Raw genomic sequence first — 18,255 nt, 5'->3', positions numbered from 1 at the left:
CCTGAAGCCAAAATTCATCAGACATATCACTACTGAGAAGTCACGCAGGGTAGAACCTCAATTTCTGCTGCCCTGGTGGATTATATCCTTGCTCTACGAGACACAGCCTCTCTAGTGAATTTCCTATATATCCCCAAGTGAAACCATCCCAAACACACCCTTCCCATTTCATGAAGATCTGTCCAGATGTTTTGGTATGATGTAACTAGAATTTTATTTAGGAGGAGATGCATAATAATATGTGACGCCATTTTCTTCATCTTTCTAAACATGCCCACCATTTCACTCTTCTGATAAAAAAGAAAACTTGTAAAGGAGAGGAACAAGACCGGGACATCAAGCTAGTCCCCAAATGAGTTCACCCAACCCTCAAACCCTGGCACAGATGGTAGAAACTACCAATACTTTTCCTCCTTCATTTGCTTTTCAATCAGATCTTTGCCACCAGGACTTCATGTATCCCTATTACCCCCTATGGACAACCATTTAGAGTTACTCTTTTCCTCCTGATTACAAAGCCCCAACGGTTTTCTCCTCTCTTGGGCTGCAACTGATGTAGCTGACTGGGCTTGCCTCTCTTCCTAACTATCTGCCCACTGAATCTTCTGTTTCTTTCCTCTTCCTCCCTCTGGTCCCTAACTGTGGGTGCTTCCCTGACCCTGCATTCCTGAAAATGTCCTGCAGAGCTCAGACATTTTCCAGCCTTACCCACCTCTTTGTGGATGACTCTCAAGGCCAGACAGGCCAGGCAGGCTTTAACCATATCTACATGTGTCTAAATAACATTTTGACTTTGATGTCTTGCAGGGACCTCACCATGACTGAAATAAGTTCCCACTAGAAGCGTCCTGTGCCCCTGCAATGGAACCACCATGCTACCCGGTCAACAGTAGATGATGATCATGTTCTAGAATGTTCTTTTTTTTCTGGGAAAGAGTCCTTAAATCCATCCTTTCCTTCATATTTCCATTATCATCCCAGACATGGAATCACCCCAATTCTAGGACCTGCTCCACCATGGGGATTCTCCTCCCCAACCCTCTCTCCTCTTGACTACATTTTACTGCTAAAAATTATCCATCTAATCTTCATCTCAACCCAACAAGGTAGGTATTAATATGAATCTCATTTAACAGATGAGTAAAATAAAGACTGCTTAGTAAATCTTAGTAAATCATTTGCCCTAAGCCACACATCTTCTGAGCATGAGAGCCAGGATTTGAACTCACATCCCCAAAGTGATGTCCTGTGTTACATGGGAGAGTTAAGTTCTGGTTCTGAAGTAAAGGGAACAAAGGAGAAATTACATAGGCTCAAAAACACCCGCAACAATACTTTAAGTCATCCACAAAGCACAACATGTATGGTTTTGCATATTTAAGTCTGGGCAGTAATAAGCATGTATAATGTGGGCAGTAATAGGTGATATAAAAGAATCTAAATAGTATGCTTCATGTGACAGATACTGCTAACTGACCCAAAAGCCATTTCCCTCTCCCCCATCTTTTTTATGAGCAGAACTAGCTTTCCATAAAATGGCAAAAATGCCAGACACTCAGGTTTCTGGTCTACCTTGAAGCTGGAAATGGTCATGTGACCCAGGTATACCCAATCAGATGTAGAGGGAAACCTGTTGGGAACTTCTGGGCAAAATTTGTTTCTCCTAGATAAAAAAGAAAAGCCGCTAATGAGACTTTTCTCTCTCAGCCATTACTTTCCTGCTTTTGAATGAGGCTCTGAGAGAAGACGTGGCAGCCACTTTGCCACCTTGGGGCAACAAGTCATGAGGTCAAAATCCATCTCACTGAGGGGAATGGGAGGACATCACTGAGCCATTTAACTAATCCTGGTCCACAGATTTGTGGATTTCTAAGTCAGGTAACAAAAACGTCTACTTAATGCTAAAGCCCCTTCAGAAATCTCTTCTGTTACTTGAAGAGGAAAAAAGCAGCCCTACCTCATATACTGGGTTCTATGAAGAACATGAATCATGCTTATTCCTTGGAAAAATATTCACTAAACGCAATGGCAGATAGAAATGACCTCACTATTTAACTATTATCTTTATCCTTTTTCTTTTTCTATGTATGCCAATTATATAACAATGATTTTGTATAAGTCAGATTTGCATAGAATGCAGTTCTGCTACACACTTACCAGTTTCTGCTTTGAGAACATCCAGGGCTATTTCCTATGAATCAAAACTCATCAGTCTAGTTTACAAAGACCTCTCAGTCTGATCCCTCCTGTCCACTCAATCTTATAATGATTCAACTTCACATCCCTGGCATACCAACATGAAGCAAATGAAATAAGCACTAGCCACATTTTAGTGCCCAGAGCAGGGCTTAAAAGAGTTTTAGATTTCCGTCCTGTCTCTGTTCCTGCTGCCAGAGTTTCATCTCCTGAAATTCTGTTGGTGGCCTCCAAATATGCCTGTGAACAGTGAAAACAAAACAACCCATGACCTCCAGCACCAACTATGTCTATTCAGCACCACAAAAAAAAACTTGACTTCTAAAATCAAAGCTTCTTAGGGTGGAAGGGACTCTTGGGCATTAAGTATTTGATACTTTTTAGCCTGTGATATCTCCAAAAGACGTTTACACATAGACAAGTTACACACTTAGAAAATATATTCCAGCTGACTGTTTCAGTGCCCAACCTGCACAACCATACACAGTAGGCCTGAGAACACACCCTTTGCTCAGACCCCCCACTTGCACACAAATCTGTTCATTCTTGTGCCACTTTTATTAATGCAAAGTACCTAAGAAAGCTGATTTTAGGAGGAGTTTTAGAGCTCAACACATAAGACACGCCATAACTCCTGGGGCAGGACCACAGCCAATGGGCAGGCTTATCCTTGTCACAGTACATATAATAGTTAAGCCAGCATTTCCAGCTGCCCTCCAAAACTGCACCATCTGATCTAGACCAGGCGAAAGGTCTGGAAAGGGAAAGGGGCTTCTGTGCCTCAGTTTATTGAACACAGAAACTTCCCTCAGCATTGGCAGGTTATAGGTACCATCGATTCAGTCATTCTGTCAGAAACATTTATTGAGTGCCTACTGTGTGCCAGGCACTATTCTAGGCATGGGCAATAGTACCATGAGCAGGAGAAACCAAATCCCTGTCTGCAGGGAGCTTATTAGTGGAGGAGACTGGCAGAAAATAAATACAATTTCTAGTTTGTTGGAAAGTGGCAAGTGCACAGAAAAGAAGGAGGAAGTGTCAGAATTGTTAGAATTGTAGATAAGGAGCCAGGGACATTGGTATAAAATCTTAAAGATGAGGAAATGGATTGAGAGGTGCATACCAGGCATATGGCACTGCAAGTACAAGGGCCCCGAGATGGAAATATGCCTGAAATGTTCAAGCAGCGAGAAGCCAAGTGAACAAGGGTGGCGGCTGCTTAGGGTGGGAGATGATGGGGGGAGATCAGAAAGGTTCTTGTGGGCCATGGTGAGGATTGTGGCTTTTACACTGAATAAGACAGGAACCACAAGAAAGATGTGAGCAGAAGAGTGATTTGATCTAATTTATGTGTTAAAAGGATCTTTCTGGCTGCTTGTGTTGATAACAGGCTGTGGGGGAGGAGGGTAGAAGCAGAGAGACCTGGGCATAGGCTGCTCCAACAAGCTGCCTGAGAGATGATGATGGCTTAGCCCAGGTGATGGCAGTGGAAGTGGAAGGAGACAGAAACTACAGAATTTTTGAAAGGACTAACCATGAGAGAGGAGGTGTCAAGATTTTTAACCAGAGTTCCTAGAAGGATAGAGCTGTCATTTAATGATATAAGGAGACACGAAGAGAAATATGAGAAGGATTCACAGGAGTTCAGTTTTGGACATCTTGAGTGTGAGATGCCTGTGGATTCCTCCCCACTCGGGGACTGTAAGAGAGCTCTGGGCAGAAGACTTAAGTTTGGGGAACATCAGTACAGAAGGTATTTAAACCGTTGAGATTGGCTGACATCACCAAAGAGCTCATTATAGCCAGATAAGTCAAGAAAAATGGGGCTTCAATTTTCCTAGACCCCGCCCCACCAAACCTCAGCTCTACAATTCTGCCACACAACCCCACTGAAGATGAGGGCTTGCTGTCTCTGGATCAGGCCCAGGTCCTCCCCAGAGAGAAGAATGTCCAGTTTCTACAACCTCTGTCACAGCAGAGCATCTCCAGTGCCTATAGCCCCTTCCTGCAAAAAGCAAAGCACAGTGTTTCTCACTTGGCAGCCTCTGCCTCAGCCCCAGGCACCCACTTGCTTCCCGTTCCGCTGAGATTTCCTCTGCCCGCCAGGCAGCTGCCTCCTGGCCCTGGTGAGAAAAGAGGAGTCATTTAGCCCTGCAAACTGTAGAGGCAGTGGCCAGATGCCTCTCTGGAGGCAGGCTGGTGTTTGTCATAGCAATTCAAGGGGACAAGCCCTCGATCAGCCCCTAAACCTGCTGAGAGATGAATAGCAAGGTCTTCTCCAGCCACACAAGGAAACTGGCCAAGAAGCTCAGTATGGAGCAATGTCACCTAGCCATCTGGTCCTCACTCAGGTCATCCCTACTCCAGTCAGGGGTGGAGGGAGAAAGGGAGGACGTATTTATCTGGCAAAGTGTGCTGTGCGCTGTCCAGGGTGCTGAAATCTCTAACCCGCCAAGCTTCAAACTATTATGGTTCCAAGATAAGGACTTTGGGGAGATGATGCTTGGAAATACAAGGGATAAACTAGAAAGCAAGAAGTCAGTAAAGGGTGCACTAATGAATGGGTATCATTGTGAGCAACTGGTATTCGATCCTGTGGAGGGCCCTTTGAGAGGTAGGACACTCCTCCAAGTCTTCTCGCTGAGCAATGGGGAAGCCAGGCTATTTATACACTTGACTCCCTCTCTCACCGGTTAAGTGCTGCTCCTAGGGGGTGCTAAACGTCTATCATGTGGGCTGAACAAACTTCTGTGATGCTGGAGAAGACCCTCCAGCACAGATGCAGAAAGATAAGAATGCTGGAGGTAGAAAGAGGTTAGCTTGTATGGGAACTGCCCACTGCAGGTAAACTCAGAGATGAGTAGGATAAATATAGAGTGGGGCACTTGCAGCATCTACCACACACCTCCAAAGGGATATGTTCTAATTTCTTTCCCTTCAATCCATCAACTCCCATTCATGAAGAACTCAGAATGGCCTAGGGGCTCCATTCATGGTGTTGGCTGCAGTATTGCCTCCTCCAATCCCTACCACAGCCTAAGGAAGCAGACACTACCCCTTTTCTAGGTGAGAACACTGAGGCTTGGAGGGATCCATGCACATTCTCAAGTTCATCACTGGCAGAGATCCCTCCAGCCCTGAAGCCCAACTCTTAACCATTGGTTGATGCCAGTCTCCCATTTCTGGACATCTCTTTTGCCCATTCCACACCCCCATGCTACAGACGAGTCCAAAATGGGGAAGAAAAGTAAAGATCCCCCTGGAAAACCTGACTTAAAAATAGTATAAGACTCAAGAACATGGATTCTGGCTCCAGATCTACCTGAGTTCAAATCCTGGATCAACCACTTATGAGATGGGTGACACTGGGCAAGGTGTTTAGCCTCTTTGAGCCTTAGTTTCTTCATCTGTAAAGTAGGCATAATAGTGATACTTAATTCAGAGGGCTGTAAAGATTAACTGAGCATATATACATGCACAGTATATCATGTTATGAGTGCCTTCTAAGTTCTAATTTGTCAATGTTGCCATTGCTGTTAATAATAGGTATTATGTCCACAAGGATACCAGGCTGAATACAGCTCTTTGAACTTAACTTGAGCCCCAGGGTATCCTAGTTTTAGGGTACTGTCCCAGCAGAATGGTTGAGATCCTAATCCATCCCTTACTAGCCAGGGGACCCTGCACAAGTAGCTTGACCCCTCTGAGCCTCAGATTCACCTCTAAAAAAGGCTTGTGGAACTGAAGTGTGATAATGCACATAAAATTTTTAATATAGTGCTGGCATACAGTAAATGCTTAATAAATGATGGGAATAACAAGCATGGCAACCAACATCATTACTATCACCATTGTTGTATTACAAGATGGAGAAGCTAGTTCCTGCCGCTAGAAAGTGAGCCTGTTCCTCGTGGAACACAGTTCAATAAACATCATGACAACCAAATGCTTCGAACAATAAAAATATCAATGCTCTCTCAACAATAAAACTCTCTGAATGATAAAAAGCATTTGTGCCATACTAGGGAATCCTTCTGATACTGAGGGTGACTGAACCACAAGGGGAGAAATTAATGCAGAGAAACATTAAAATAAAATGCATCTGATATTTATAGAGGCTGTTAGTCTCATGAGTTAGAGTACTGATTGGGTTTTGCTGTTGTTGTGTTCAGAATGCTGTTTTTATTTTCAGGCAACTCAGAACAGCAACATGGGAGGCGAAGGAAGGAGGAGAGAGTGAAGAGTGGCCACATGTGTTTGTTAAATTAATCAAAAAGGGAAGACAGCATGAGGTGTGTGACTCTGGTCAAGTCATTTTAATACCACTGGGCACCAGTTTCTTCAGCTGTATAAGGGGAACCAAAATTATTTTCTGAGGCTTCCTTTCTATATCTCTGGAAAGGGGCCACAGGCTGGATACTCAAAAGATAGAAGAAAGGAAAAGGCAGGACTTTAATGGCAGAAGCTCAGGAGGGGGGCATTAAAAAAAAAGATTTTATTTATTTATTCATGAGAGAGAGAGACAGGCAGAGCGAGAAGCAGGCTCCCTGCACGAAGCCCGATGTGGGATTCGATCCCAGGACTCTGGGATCACATCCTGAGCCAAAGGCAGACGCTCAACCTCTGAGCCACCCAAGCGTCCCAGGAGGGGGGCATTAATCATCTACACCATTCCCACTGCCCTCAAACTGGGGTTTTAGGCTCCTTGATGTGAACACAGCTTCTGATTCTGGAAATTTCCTGATTTGCCATCATCCCAGTGTGATTTTGGGCAAATAACTTAGCCTTTCTGTGTCTTAAATCCCTTGTGAGTGAAATAAAGGGTTTGGACCTGCCAGAGTCCACTGAGTCCTAAAATTCGCTGATGCTATGAAACCAAAGCCAACATCCTTACCTGATGGTCCCTGAGTAGTTAGGTATTTTCTTCACTTCTGATACTCAACAAAACTGCCCAAAGTCCGGGACAGTTTGTAGAACCTTCCAAAAAGGAACCTTCATTTTTACAGAGCCATGAAATGTCAGAGTTGGCAAGGACCCAGAGCTCATTTGTCCCATGCCTTATCTGATGTCAGAGTACCTGTTATAGACTCCTGGGCTGTTTGACTATATCAATGCAATGGTCCCCACCTCCATAAACAGTTTGGTGCATTTTCCAGAACACTCTGATTCTCAGAAGTGTTACCGCTTTGCAGCCATTTATTTTACTGAGCACCTATGTGCGGTACAGGGTCTAAGCCTGTGAACGCAAAAACAATCGTCTTCAACCCTACCCTGGTAACATCCACAGTCTCTTTTGTTAACATGCACAATTATATTATTTGACCTCCCAGATGTTTATATATATTTGAGCATTACAGCCAAAGCTCTGTCATTTCAGAAATACAGCCAAGCTTCTGAAATTTTCCTCTTACACGATTTCAATTTAATGATCAGACCTTCAAATACAATAGAAGCACACTTCAAAGGGGTTTGATAAAATTGCAAAGTTAGGGTCTCTAGAGGCCATGAACTACACAGAACAAACCAAACTCAATGGGTACGATATTTTCTGTCAAACTTTACACAAGAAGGCGGCACGAACATTATTAATCCATGAAAAATGAATGGTGTTTTAATGCTGCGGTTCACTTAGAAATGTGAGAAGACAATGAGTTAATCAGAAAGCGCTCATTAAGGCCATGTTGTCTCAGTGTCAGATTAATACACTCAGGTCCCCTCCCCCTGGAACCTGGAACTGAGAGTGTACTGCATTTGTATGACAGCATCACTACACAGAAGGCTGGCTTTGCAGGGCTTTTTGTCCCTGCTCTCCATTCCTCACTTACAGTCCAACAGGAGACTAAAGAGCCCCTTGGAATCTGAAGTAATGAAATTTGAGCTGTGTGCTTGATTTGAAGGAGGTAGAACCACCAGACAATGAAGAAGAATGGCTGATTATGGGAGAAGCAACAGGGAGACAAGCAAGAGAAAGGAAGGCAGGAAAAAATGAAGAGGGAAAGGAAGAGGAGTAAGAAAGGAACAGAATGGTGGCTTCTTGTGTTCACAGCAAGACCCCCTGAGAATCTAATGAGAACTATAGACCAGAAACATAATCTTTGCATGCAATTTCAGAGGGTTCATGGATCCCATTAATTCTAACTATGGGCTTCCATCTTTAGAGCCTATCTGTCTCAGATAAATTTCTCCTCTAAAGTCTTATCAGATGTTAAAAACTAGAAAAAAAGAGCTCCTTGTTGTAATCAAGGGGCGGATGCAAATATCCCAGTGGCTAACTTATCACATGGCCACCTTTCAACTTAATGACCATTTAGTGAGACTTATGACATGCTCAATGGTACACGAGCTTCTCTAGATGTTCCAAGAACCATGTAAAAAAAAAAAAAACACAGGGATTTTTTTAAGGCTTCTTCCTTCCAGCAAGGTCAAGCCAGTCCCTGCCAACACAAGTCAGCCTCCCCAGGGAGCATAAATTGGCACAACCACTTTGCAGAGCTATTTGGCAATGCCTCATGAAGCCAAGGATGCACACAGTACACAACTCAGCAGTTCCACTCCCAGGTAGATGCCCTAGAGAAATCCACTGGCGAGAGTGAGGGGACAGCTTGGTTCAAAATAGCCCAAAGCTGGAAACAACCCAAATAGATAAACACATGGTAGGATATTCATACTGCAGAATATTATGCAGCAGTGAAAATGGATCAATGAGACGTAGACTTGTCAATCATAGTAATCTCGTGGTGAGTGCAGAAGGAAGACTGTAGAAGGAAACATTTACAGAGAAACTTAAAACTGTGAAAAAATGCACTATATATATTTCTTATATACTACATAACCAAAATGTAAAGTAGGTACCACATATTTCTTATATTTTTATTTACACATATTTAAAAGGGTAAATACATAACTGGAAATAAACACAAAATTCAGGAAGGTCTTCTGCACAGGGAAGAGAAAGAGACAAGGCCAGGAAAGGAAACACAGGGGACTCACACTGTATGAGAAAGGTTTCATCATGGGGGGGCCTGGGTGGTTCAGTGGGTTAAGCGTCTGACTCTTGGTTTTGGCTCAGGTCATGATCTCAGGGTCGTGAGGCTGACTCCTACATTGGGCTCCACATTCAGTGCAGAGTCTCCTTGAGTTTCTTTCCTTCTCCCTCTGCCCCTCCATCCCCAGTACTTGCACACACACACTCTCTCTCAAATAAATAAATCTTAAAAAAAGAAAGAAAAACAAACAAACAAATGTTTCATTTTGATCACCTTCCTGTCCTCATCTCTTCCAGTCTCTCCTTCATTACTCTGTTCCAGCCACTCTGGCCTCCTCACTTTTCATCAAACATACCAGATACATTCCAGCCTCAGGACTTTCACCTGTCCTGTTCCCTCTGCCTGGTGCTTTCCTTCTTCAGCTATCCTCAAGGCTCATTCACTTACCTCCTTTAGGTTTTCATTGAAATACTGCCTTCCCAAGAAAAGTATTCCTTGGTTTCCAGCCATCCTGCCCATGTCCTTTTCTTTCTTTTCTTTTCTTCCTTTCTTTCCAGCCATCCTGCCCATGTCCTGTCTATGTCCTTTTCTTTCTTGATTAATTTTTCTCTGTCCCCTGCCATCTAATACACTAGATATTTATTCACTTATTCATTTATTTAGTCTTTCTTCACCACTTGACTATCTGTTGCACAAACGGAGGGACTTTTATTTGTTTTGTTTACTGCTGTTTCCCAGAGCCTAGCACATAATAGCTATACAAAAAATATTCATTGAATGAATATTTGCATATACAAGTATTTTTTATATTAGTCTCTACTTTTTGAGTGTCTGAATATTTTTGTTATGCACTTAAAAAAAGATTTATTTATTTTTAGAGTGAGGGTGTCCACAAGTGGTGGGGGGGGCAGAGAGAGAGAGAGAAAATCTCAAGCAGACTCCCCGCTGAGTACAGAGCCCGATGCAGGGCTTGATCTCATGACCCTGAGATCACGACCTGAGCCAAAATCAAGAGTCAGATGCTTAGCGGCCTAAGCCACCCAGGTGCCCCTTTATTATAGAATTTTAACAACAACAACAACAACAACAAAGTCAGCTATTAGGATGTTTCACAGACGAGTTTCCTACTAAGGTAAGAAATAGGTGCCAACATCACAATATGTCTCTGGAACCTACCAAGGTCCCAAGCCACAGGACTGTGGGCACAACCAACAGAGGACCCTCGGGAAGCACTCAAGACTATTAGAGGCTAGCCCAGGATTCCACAACAGACCACTCGCATCTGAATGCCTCTACTAAAACAGCCCAATATGACAAAGCTCCTTTTGGGAAAAGCAGCATTGCTCTGAAACAACAAATGTGCTCAAAACCTGAATTATAGGAGCCCAGCCAACAGAGCATGGTGCTAAGACCCATGACATCTGCTGGGAGAGACAAGATCTGGAATAGCAATAGAGCGAGGAGAAATGTGATCCTAGAAGAGAATTATGACCCCACTGAGGTGAGCTGTGACCCTGCAGAGGGGAGCTATGGCCCTATAGAGGGGAGCTATGACCCTACCAAGGGAAGCTGTGATGCTGCAGTGGGGAGCTGTGACCCCACAGAGGGGAGCTGTGACCCTGCAGAGGGAAGCTATGAGGAATGAATAGAGGTCTTGGAAGACAAGCCAATCTTAGCTTGGAGGAGAGGAGTTGGAGTGGAAGGTACAGAGGAGCCAGAAATCAGCATGAAATGGTAATGTCTACGCTGGCATCTGTTACAGGGCTTTTGGGTCCCTGACAGAGCCTGACTGGCTACTCAGCAAATCCACCTTCCTTTCCTTCTAAGCACAGACTGATGTTTCCCAGCTTCCCCTGCAAGGATGTGTGTCATGTGAATAAATTCTAGTCAAAGGAATAGGAAAGGAAGAGGCATGTGCCAGGCCCGTAAAACCTCCTTAATATCACTTTTCATGCTAATTTTTCTTCTGTGGTTTGCTTCAGACAATCACCGAGTGCTTGGAGGCTGTGAGTCAAGAATGAGGAGCCACAATGTAGCAAAGGCCTGGGTTCCCTCAATCACTGCTTGGAGAAGAGAGATCCACCAACACAGAACACCTGTTTTGGACTTTCAATGAATGAGAAATAAATCTCTGTTGTGTGTAAGACATCACTTTGTTTTTCTCTATTGTCATAACAGCTAGTGTTACCTTATAGAGAGGGTCCTTGGTAGAAAGCATATACACACTCACCTTTCAACTATGGTGTGCTATATACAGATGCAACAACTCTTCGAAGCCAGTCACACTATATGTTATCTAGTTTTATTTTCTCCATATCCCTACCACAAATTGTTGCACCCAGAAGTTCTCAACAAACATTTACTAGCTGGAAATCAAGACCAACTGGAAATAAAGGCATCCCCAAGTGAGGCAAGAGGACCACACATGCACAACAGTTAAAAACTTGAGTTCTGGAATCACACAATATCAGGTTCAAATTCCAGTTCCACTAGCAGGATGATCTTAGGCAAGTTCATATCTGTGTTTCGGATCTCTCTATGGTCATATGAGAATATTAATATTTCCTAATTCATTGGGTTGCTGTGAGGATTAAATGAGAGAATGCACAGAATGTTTTTTAGAAGCAGTCAACTCTAATAAGCCATTATTCTAATTGTAACCGAAATCATTTGCTGCAACATACAGCCAGGGTATGGAGGTGGGGTGCAGAAAGGCAGAGGCCTGTTGAAAAAGAACATGGAGACTCAGCCTTCCTGAGTCTAGCCTGGACACACTACCCATGATGTTTCCAAAGTCTTCAGAGTTCAAGATAATTCTAAGAAACACAGCATCTGACACTTACCCTGTTAGCACCACCACAAAGTCCATCACGTTCCAACCATTCCTTAAGTAAGAGCCTTTATGGAAGGCAAATCCCAGGGCGATGATTTTAATGCCAGCCTCGAAACAAAAAATTCCAATGAAGTATGGTTCTGTATCATCCTGGAAGGGAGAGAAGGTAAGTAAGGTCAAGATCTTTGGCTGGGCAAAGGGTGGCACAACTGGGGACCCAGCCCATCAGGAGATCTCTACCCATTTTCCCTCACCTGTCCTATCCTCTAGCACTCACTGCCCTCCAACACATCCTTCCCAGAGTTCTCTTGGCTGAAGGCTTTTGTAAGAGAAGTGGAAGTGTGGAGAAGACACTCTCTTTCTTTCCTTCTGGCCAATCTCATATATCACTTGGCCAAATAGAATGTTTGGACCCATGGTATCCAGTAGGGCAGCCATGGATCACATGTGGCTATTTAACTGTAAATTAATTTAAATGAAATAAAATAAGAATTCACCTCCTCAGACACACTAGCCACATTCCAGTGACTACTATATTGGACGGTGCAAATGGATAGTACTTCCATCACTGGAGAAAATTCTACTGGAAAGCACCAGTTCAGTATCTTTGTCAGACGCATCACTCAAGGCCTTTGAGGTTGGATCCTATACAACAACCTCACTTCTGGATCAGACACTTGTGAAGGTTCTCAGCTGGTATGCACCAGTATAGCCATTTAGGTTGCTAAAATATTGGAGTAATACTTCTGCATTTATTTGCAAATGGCCAGGGCTCTAGTCCCCAGCCCCTCACTGAACCTCCTGCCAGTTTTTGGCTTCCAACTGATAGTCTATAATATCTGAAATTAAGCTTTAAGCTCTGCTCCATCAGAGCCCCTACATGGATGTTTTCCAAACTGTTAAAAGTTTCCCAAGCTTTAATTATTTGCATTCTGCCTTCATGATTCTTTCCCTATCAGCTTGCCATAGTACTACTATTTGCTTCCTGTTTTTCCAGTTGACTCTTTTTTAGTTAGCTTCAGCTTCAGCAAAAACAAAAAAAATAAAAGTCTTGAAATCAAAAGTTTGGTGGGTTAGTGATATTTTTTAGATATACATTATAATTCATAACTATTAAAATTCAGACATCTTGGGACGCCTGGGTGGCTCAGTGGTTGAACATCTATCTGCCTTCAGCTCAGGGCGTGATCCTGGAGTCCAAGGATCAAGTCCCGCATCAGGCTCCCTGAATGAAGCCTGCTTCTCCCTCTGCCTATGTCTCTGCCTCTCTCTTCTCTGTGTCTCTCATGAACGAACAGATGAAATCTTTAAAAAAAATTTAGATGTCTTGAGACCCATGTATACTTTGTGGATTAGGAACAGATGGATTCTTACATCCCCCTCTACCTACATTTGAGCTATTACAGCTGGCTCTGAAAAGGTAACAGAAAGGGGAAAAGTCTCCTTTGTTGTACTGTCAGAAAGCCAACCAGGGGGCTTGGGGATGGATAGGGGGATCGAGAAAGATCTTAGTGCTAGTTTATAGCTCTGCCAAGTTTCACCAAATGAGTAACTTTGAATGAGGACTATGAACATCTCCCAGAGCTAACATCCATGACAGGAGACATAAAGGATAGAAGAACAAGCCAAATGACATCATATGAAGCAACCAGGCTGACATCAGAATGTGGGACATGCCTCAGGGACATGGGATTGGTTTCTTCCAGAATCAAGGGCAGGAGGGAAAATAGTTGCTGTGGTATAAAAGGTTTAAGTGACATAACAAAATCTAGACCCTGCTTAGATCCTGATTTGATCAAATGACTGAAAAATATTATTTCTGAGACAATCACAAAGATTTGATTCCTGACTGGGTCTTAGATGGTTCTGAGCTCCATGATCCAGCTCTTGGCTCCAAGACTGTGAGCCCACTCTACCTCTGCTCCCACGGCCATTGAAACTTGCCTCTAAAGTGAAAGACCCCTCAAGAAAGACATCACTCACCAGTCGTTCAGACATTGGGGTCTTGTCATCGTCAGGTAGGTGTTGCTCCAGAGCAAGGACAATGCAGTTTGCTATGATGGTGGCTAAAATCATATATTCAAAGGGAGTATGGAGGAATTAAGGAAAATCTTCTCAGCTTATTTAGGCTCACAGCAAAACTCAGCAGAAGGTACAGAGATTTCCCCATATACCCCCTGCCCCCACACCTGCCCCCCCCATTATCAACATCCGCCACCAGAGTGGTGCATTTGTTATAATCAATAAACTTACACTGACACATCATCACCCAAAGTCCAGAGCTTACATCAGGGTTCACTCTTGGTGCTGAATATCCCAGAGGTCTGGACAAGTGTATAATGACATGTATCCATCACGAGAGTATCCCACAGAATAATTTTACTGCTCTGAAAAACCTGCAGATGACTTTTAAAGGAAAGTGTAGACATTATTCCTCCATCTCACCTCCGACATTCATTAAGCAAATATTAATTCAGCACCTACTGGGGGCCAGGCCCTGTTATGGCCATTGGGGACAGAGTTTACAATAAAACAAACAAAAATCTCTGCCCTCATGGAGAAGAAGTGAGTGTATGAGATAACCACACACATAGACTGTTACAAAGTGGCGAATGCTACGCAGAGAAAAAGCAGAAAGGGAGACTGGCAGGTGCAATTTAAAGTACACTGGTCAGGGATGCCTGGGTGACTCGGTTAAGCATCCACCTCTTGATTTTGGTTCAAGTCATGATCTCAGGGGTCATGAGATCAAGCCCTATATCAGGTTCCATGCTCAGCAGGGAGTCTGCTTGAGATTCTCTCTCTCCCTCTCTCTCTGCACCCCCTCTTGTGCATGCGTGTACTCCCTCTCTCTCAAATAACAAACACATAAATCTTTTAAAAAATAAACAAAGTACAGTGTGATCAGATCTGATATCAAAAGCATGAGCAACAAAAGAAAAAACAGGTAAACTAAACATCATCAAAATTAAAAACTTTTGTGCATCAAAGAGCATCATCAAGAAAGTGAAAAGACAACCAACAGAATAAGGGTTTGGCATCCAGAATATATAAAGAACATTCACAACTCAACAACAAAAGGCAGTCCAATTAAATAATGGGCAAACGGCCTGAGCAGATATTTCTCCTTAGACGATATTCAAATAGCCAATCAACACATGCAAGATGCTCAATATCCTCAGCTGTTAGGGAACTTCAAATCAAAACCACAATGAGCTACCACTCCACATCCACTAGAATAAAAAGAAAGAAAAGAGAACAGTAAGTGTTGACAAGGATGTGAAAAACTGGAACTTTTGTGCATTGCTGGTGAGAACATAAAACAACGTGGCCTCTATGAAAAATAGTTTGGTGGTTCCTTAAAAAACCCACAGAATTACCATATGATCCAGTAAAATATATCTTAGGTATACACCCCAGAGAACTGAAAAGGTACTGAAATGCATGTTCATAGCAGCACTATTTAAACAGCCAAAAGGTGGAAGCAACCCAGATGCCCCTCAGTGGATGAATGGATGAACAAAATGTGATCTTTCCATACAATGGAATCCTCCTCAGCCATAAAAACGAAGTACTAGTACATGCCACAATGTGGAGAAACCTCAAAAACATGCTGAATGAAAGAAGCCAGACACAAAAGACCCCACACTGTATGGTTCTATGTATGTAAAATGTCCGTAACAGGCAAATCCACAGTCAGAAACCAGATCGGTGGTTGCCAAGGGCCGGGGGAGGGGTTTGGGGAGTGACTGCTTAATGTTTTGGAACTAGACAGGGAATGTACAACAAACACTATGAATGTACTAAATGCCACTGGATTAGTCATTTAAGAATGGTTAATATTGTTATGTGAATTTCACCTCAATTAAAATGAAAAGAATAATATGGTGGTCAGAGTAAGGCCTTTGAGAGGCTGACCTTTCAAGATCTGATAGAGGGAAGTCCATGTGGCTATTTCCAGAGTTAGCATTCCTTCTCCCTCCAGGCACAAACTCCTTCCTATATTCTAGGAATGCTCCCTCCGGGTTGATAGGAGGGTGTCCTGCTGGCAGGTCTGCACTTGGGGAGGGTCTGTTCTGCCCACTTTACATTAGGGTCTGATCTGCTGGTCAGCTGGTAAACCAGAATGTCCCCTGTCCCCCTGCCAGACCCACAGAGGCACCCCCTACTCAGTCAATCTCTGAGAAGGAAGTTGGGTGTAAAGTGGGTGTCAGAGGGGAAAGCCACAGGGTACTGGTTGCTCTGGAGTAGAGCTCCCCGACCTTGGCACTACCCAACACTCTGGGCCAGGTCATCCTCTGTGATGGAAGTGATGAGCAGCAGCCCTGGCCTCCACTCACCAGCTGCCAGCAGCACCCCCTCCTCTCCAGTTATGACAACCAAAAGTGACCTTCAGATATTGTCATGTGTCCCCTGGGAACACTGGAATCCACTGTTCTGCAAAAGGATCATAAAGTATGTTTTGGTGAACTTGGCCATGTTAAACCCTTGGCCGCCTCCCAGCCTTCTCCCTTGGAAGCTTAACTTGCCTTGTTCTGTCCTTCGGCCCTATACTTAGGTTTGGCATTTTTGAAGCTCCATAAAAGCAAGGAATCTTATAGGCTGGCGGAGTTGTAGCTCATACTCACTTTCCAGGTGGGAAAAGAAAGTCTGGAATGGACAAGCTGGGAGTAAGAGTCTAAGTAAACCAGGAAAACCAGGCTTTCTTGGTCACCGGCTTTGGCCTTTGCCTCCAGCTGAAAGCGGCTGAGCCGCGCTCCGTGCACACTCTGAAAAGCAAATCTGACACTCAGGGCAATTTGGGGAGCCAACAAAAGCCGGCCCTGCCGACGAGTGCCTCTGATTGGCTTCCTGCCTCCGAGCTGACAGTCATTAGGAGCAGAGAACAAAGCTGGGCTATGTTGCACAAATACTCCATTCTGCCTCACCCTGCAGCCCAGAAAATAAGAGACAATATTTGTATACAGAGAAGCAACGCCAAGCCCTTCCCTGGCCTCCTCTTGCCGAGGCTTCTGCAGCCATGATTTGAATCTGATGATTTCACTTCCCTTCCCTGCCAACTAGCTCCTTGCTCGTTTCTGTATGGAGCTGCCCGCTCACTCCTGGGGTGGGGGTGGAGGGTGGCCTCCTGCCCCTAAACAGCTGGGACGTGACTTCCTCTCCATCAGACTTGAGCTGAGGTTCCAGGAAGAGTCCCAGAAGACTGGCAGCAAGCAGCACTTTTATGGGTTGCATTATCAGGGTTTCAATTGCCCAGTGTCGCCCAGATCTCAGAGCTTTCTGAGTACAGCAATGAGGCCTTCGCATGGGGGAGAATGGAAAGAGGCTGCCTGCTCCTACCCTATTGCTTTTTCTTATTTCTTGTCAAATATGGCAATTACTGGCTATTAAACGTTAACTCTTCTCCCTCTGTGCACACACGGACCCTGCCAATGTCCACAGACCTACCACCCCATGGGAATCTGCGGCATTGACCTCATACCCTTGTTACTGAACAGCCACAGCAGAGCATCAGATGCATCTTTTAGAAATGCAAAGTCTCAGGCCCCCTGAGCTGACCTGCTGAGTCAGAATCTGCATTTTAGCAAGCTCTTCAGGGGATCTATGTGCACAGTGAAGTTTGCCTTAGATCTATTTCAGGGGTAGGAGGAGACCAGGTAATTGTAGCTTTGAGTCATCTCAAGAGAGGTGGGGGCTCCCCTTTCTCCTCCACATTCTGACCCCAGGAGGAGACTAAAGAAGTCCAGGACCAGTCATCTGGCCCCTCTCAGACAAGGGGACTGGTAAGAAACCCAAGATCTTGAGGAAATAAGAGCAAACTGGCATGACACAAATATACAGAAAAGAAAATACCAGCTTAACTGACATGGAAGGAGTCACAGCTTTCTCATGGCTCTCATGTCACTCAGAAGAAGCATCAGTCTTCCTGGCAGCCAGCAGGACCCTGTATGACCTGCCCTCACCATTTCCCTGTCCTCATGTCCTCCCTCTCCCCGTGTTCCCTCAGCTGCAGCCACACTGGCCTCCTCCACGTTCCCCAAAAACCAAGCACATCCCACACCAGGGCCTTTGCACCTGCTGTTCTCTCTCCTAGAATATTCTTTCCCCACAGACCCACATGCTTCCCTCCCCTGTTCCCTTGTAGGCCTTTATTCAAAGGTCATATCCCCAGTGAGGCCTTTACTCCCTTGCCCTGCTAATTTTTTTCCTTGGCCCCTGTCCTCAGTCAAACATTTGCTG

At 44.2% G+C, this 18,255-nt stretch overlaps 1 protein-coding gene across 1 annotated transcript in view; it reads right to left on the bottom strand.

The window, feature by feature from the left end:
• The window catches only part of CACNA1A (calcium voltage-gated channel subunit alpha1 A), a 220,492-nt gene that overhangs the window by 161,485 nt on the left and 40,752 nt on the right, over positions 1-18,255 (bottom strand). The window contains exons 2-3 of the mRNA XM_049098218.1: positions 13,999-14,105; positions 12,026-12,165 (exon numbers count right to left, since the gene is read on the bottom strand). Coding sequence (XP_048954175.1) covers positions 12,026-12,165; positions 13,999-14,105 — 247 coding nt within the window. The remainder of the gene's footprint in view (positions 1-12,025; positions 12,166-13,998; positions 14,106-18,255) is intronic.

The sequence above is a fragment of the Canis lupus genome, chromosome 20 (assembly GCF_003254725.2).
Source record: "Canis lupus dingo isolate Sandy chromosome 20, ASM325472v2, whole genome shotgun sequence".
NCBI classification, from domain to species: Eukaryota; Metazoa; Chordata; class Mammalia; order Carnivora; family Canidae; genus Canis; species Canis lupus.
Note: the sequence above shows the minus strand (reverse complement) of the source record. Positions and strands in the feature narration are given on the sequence as shown.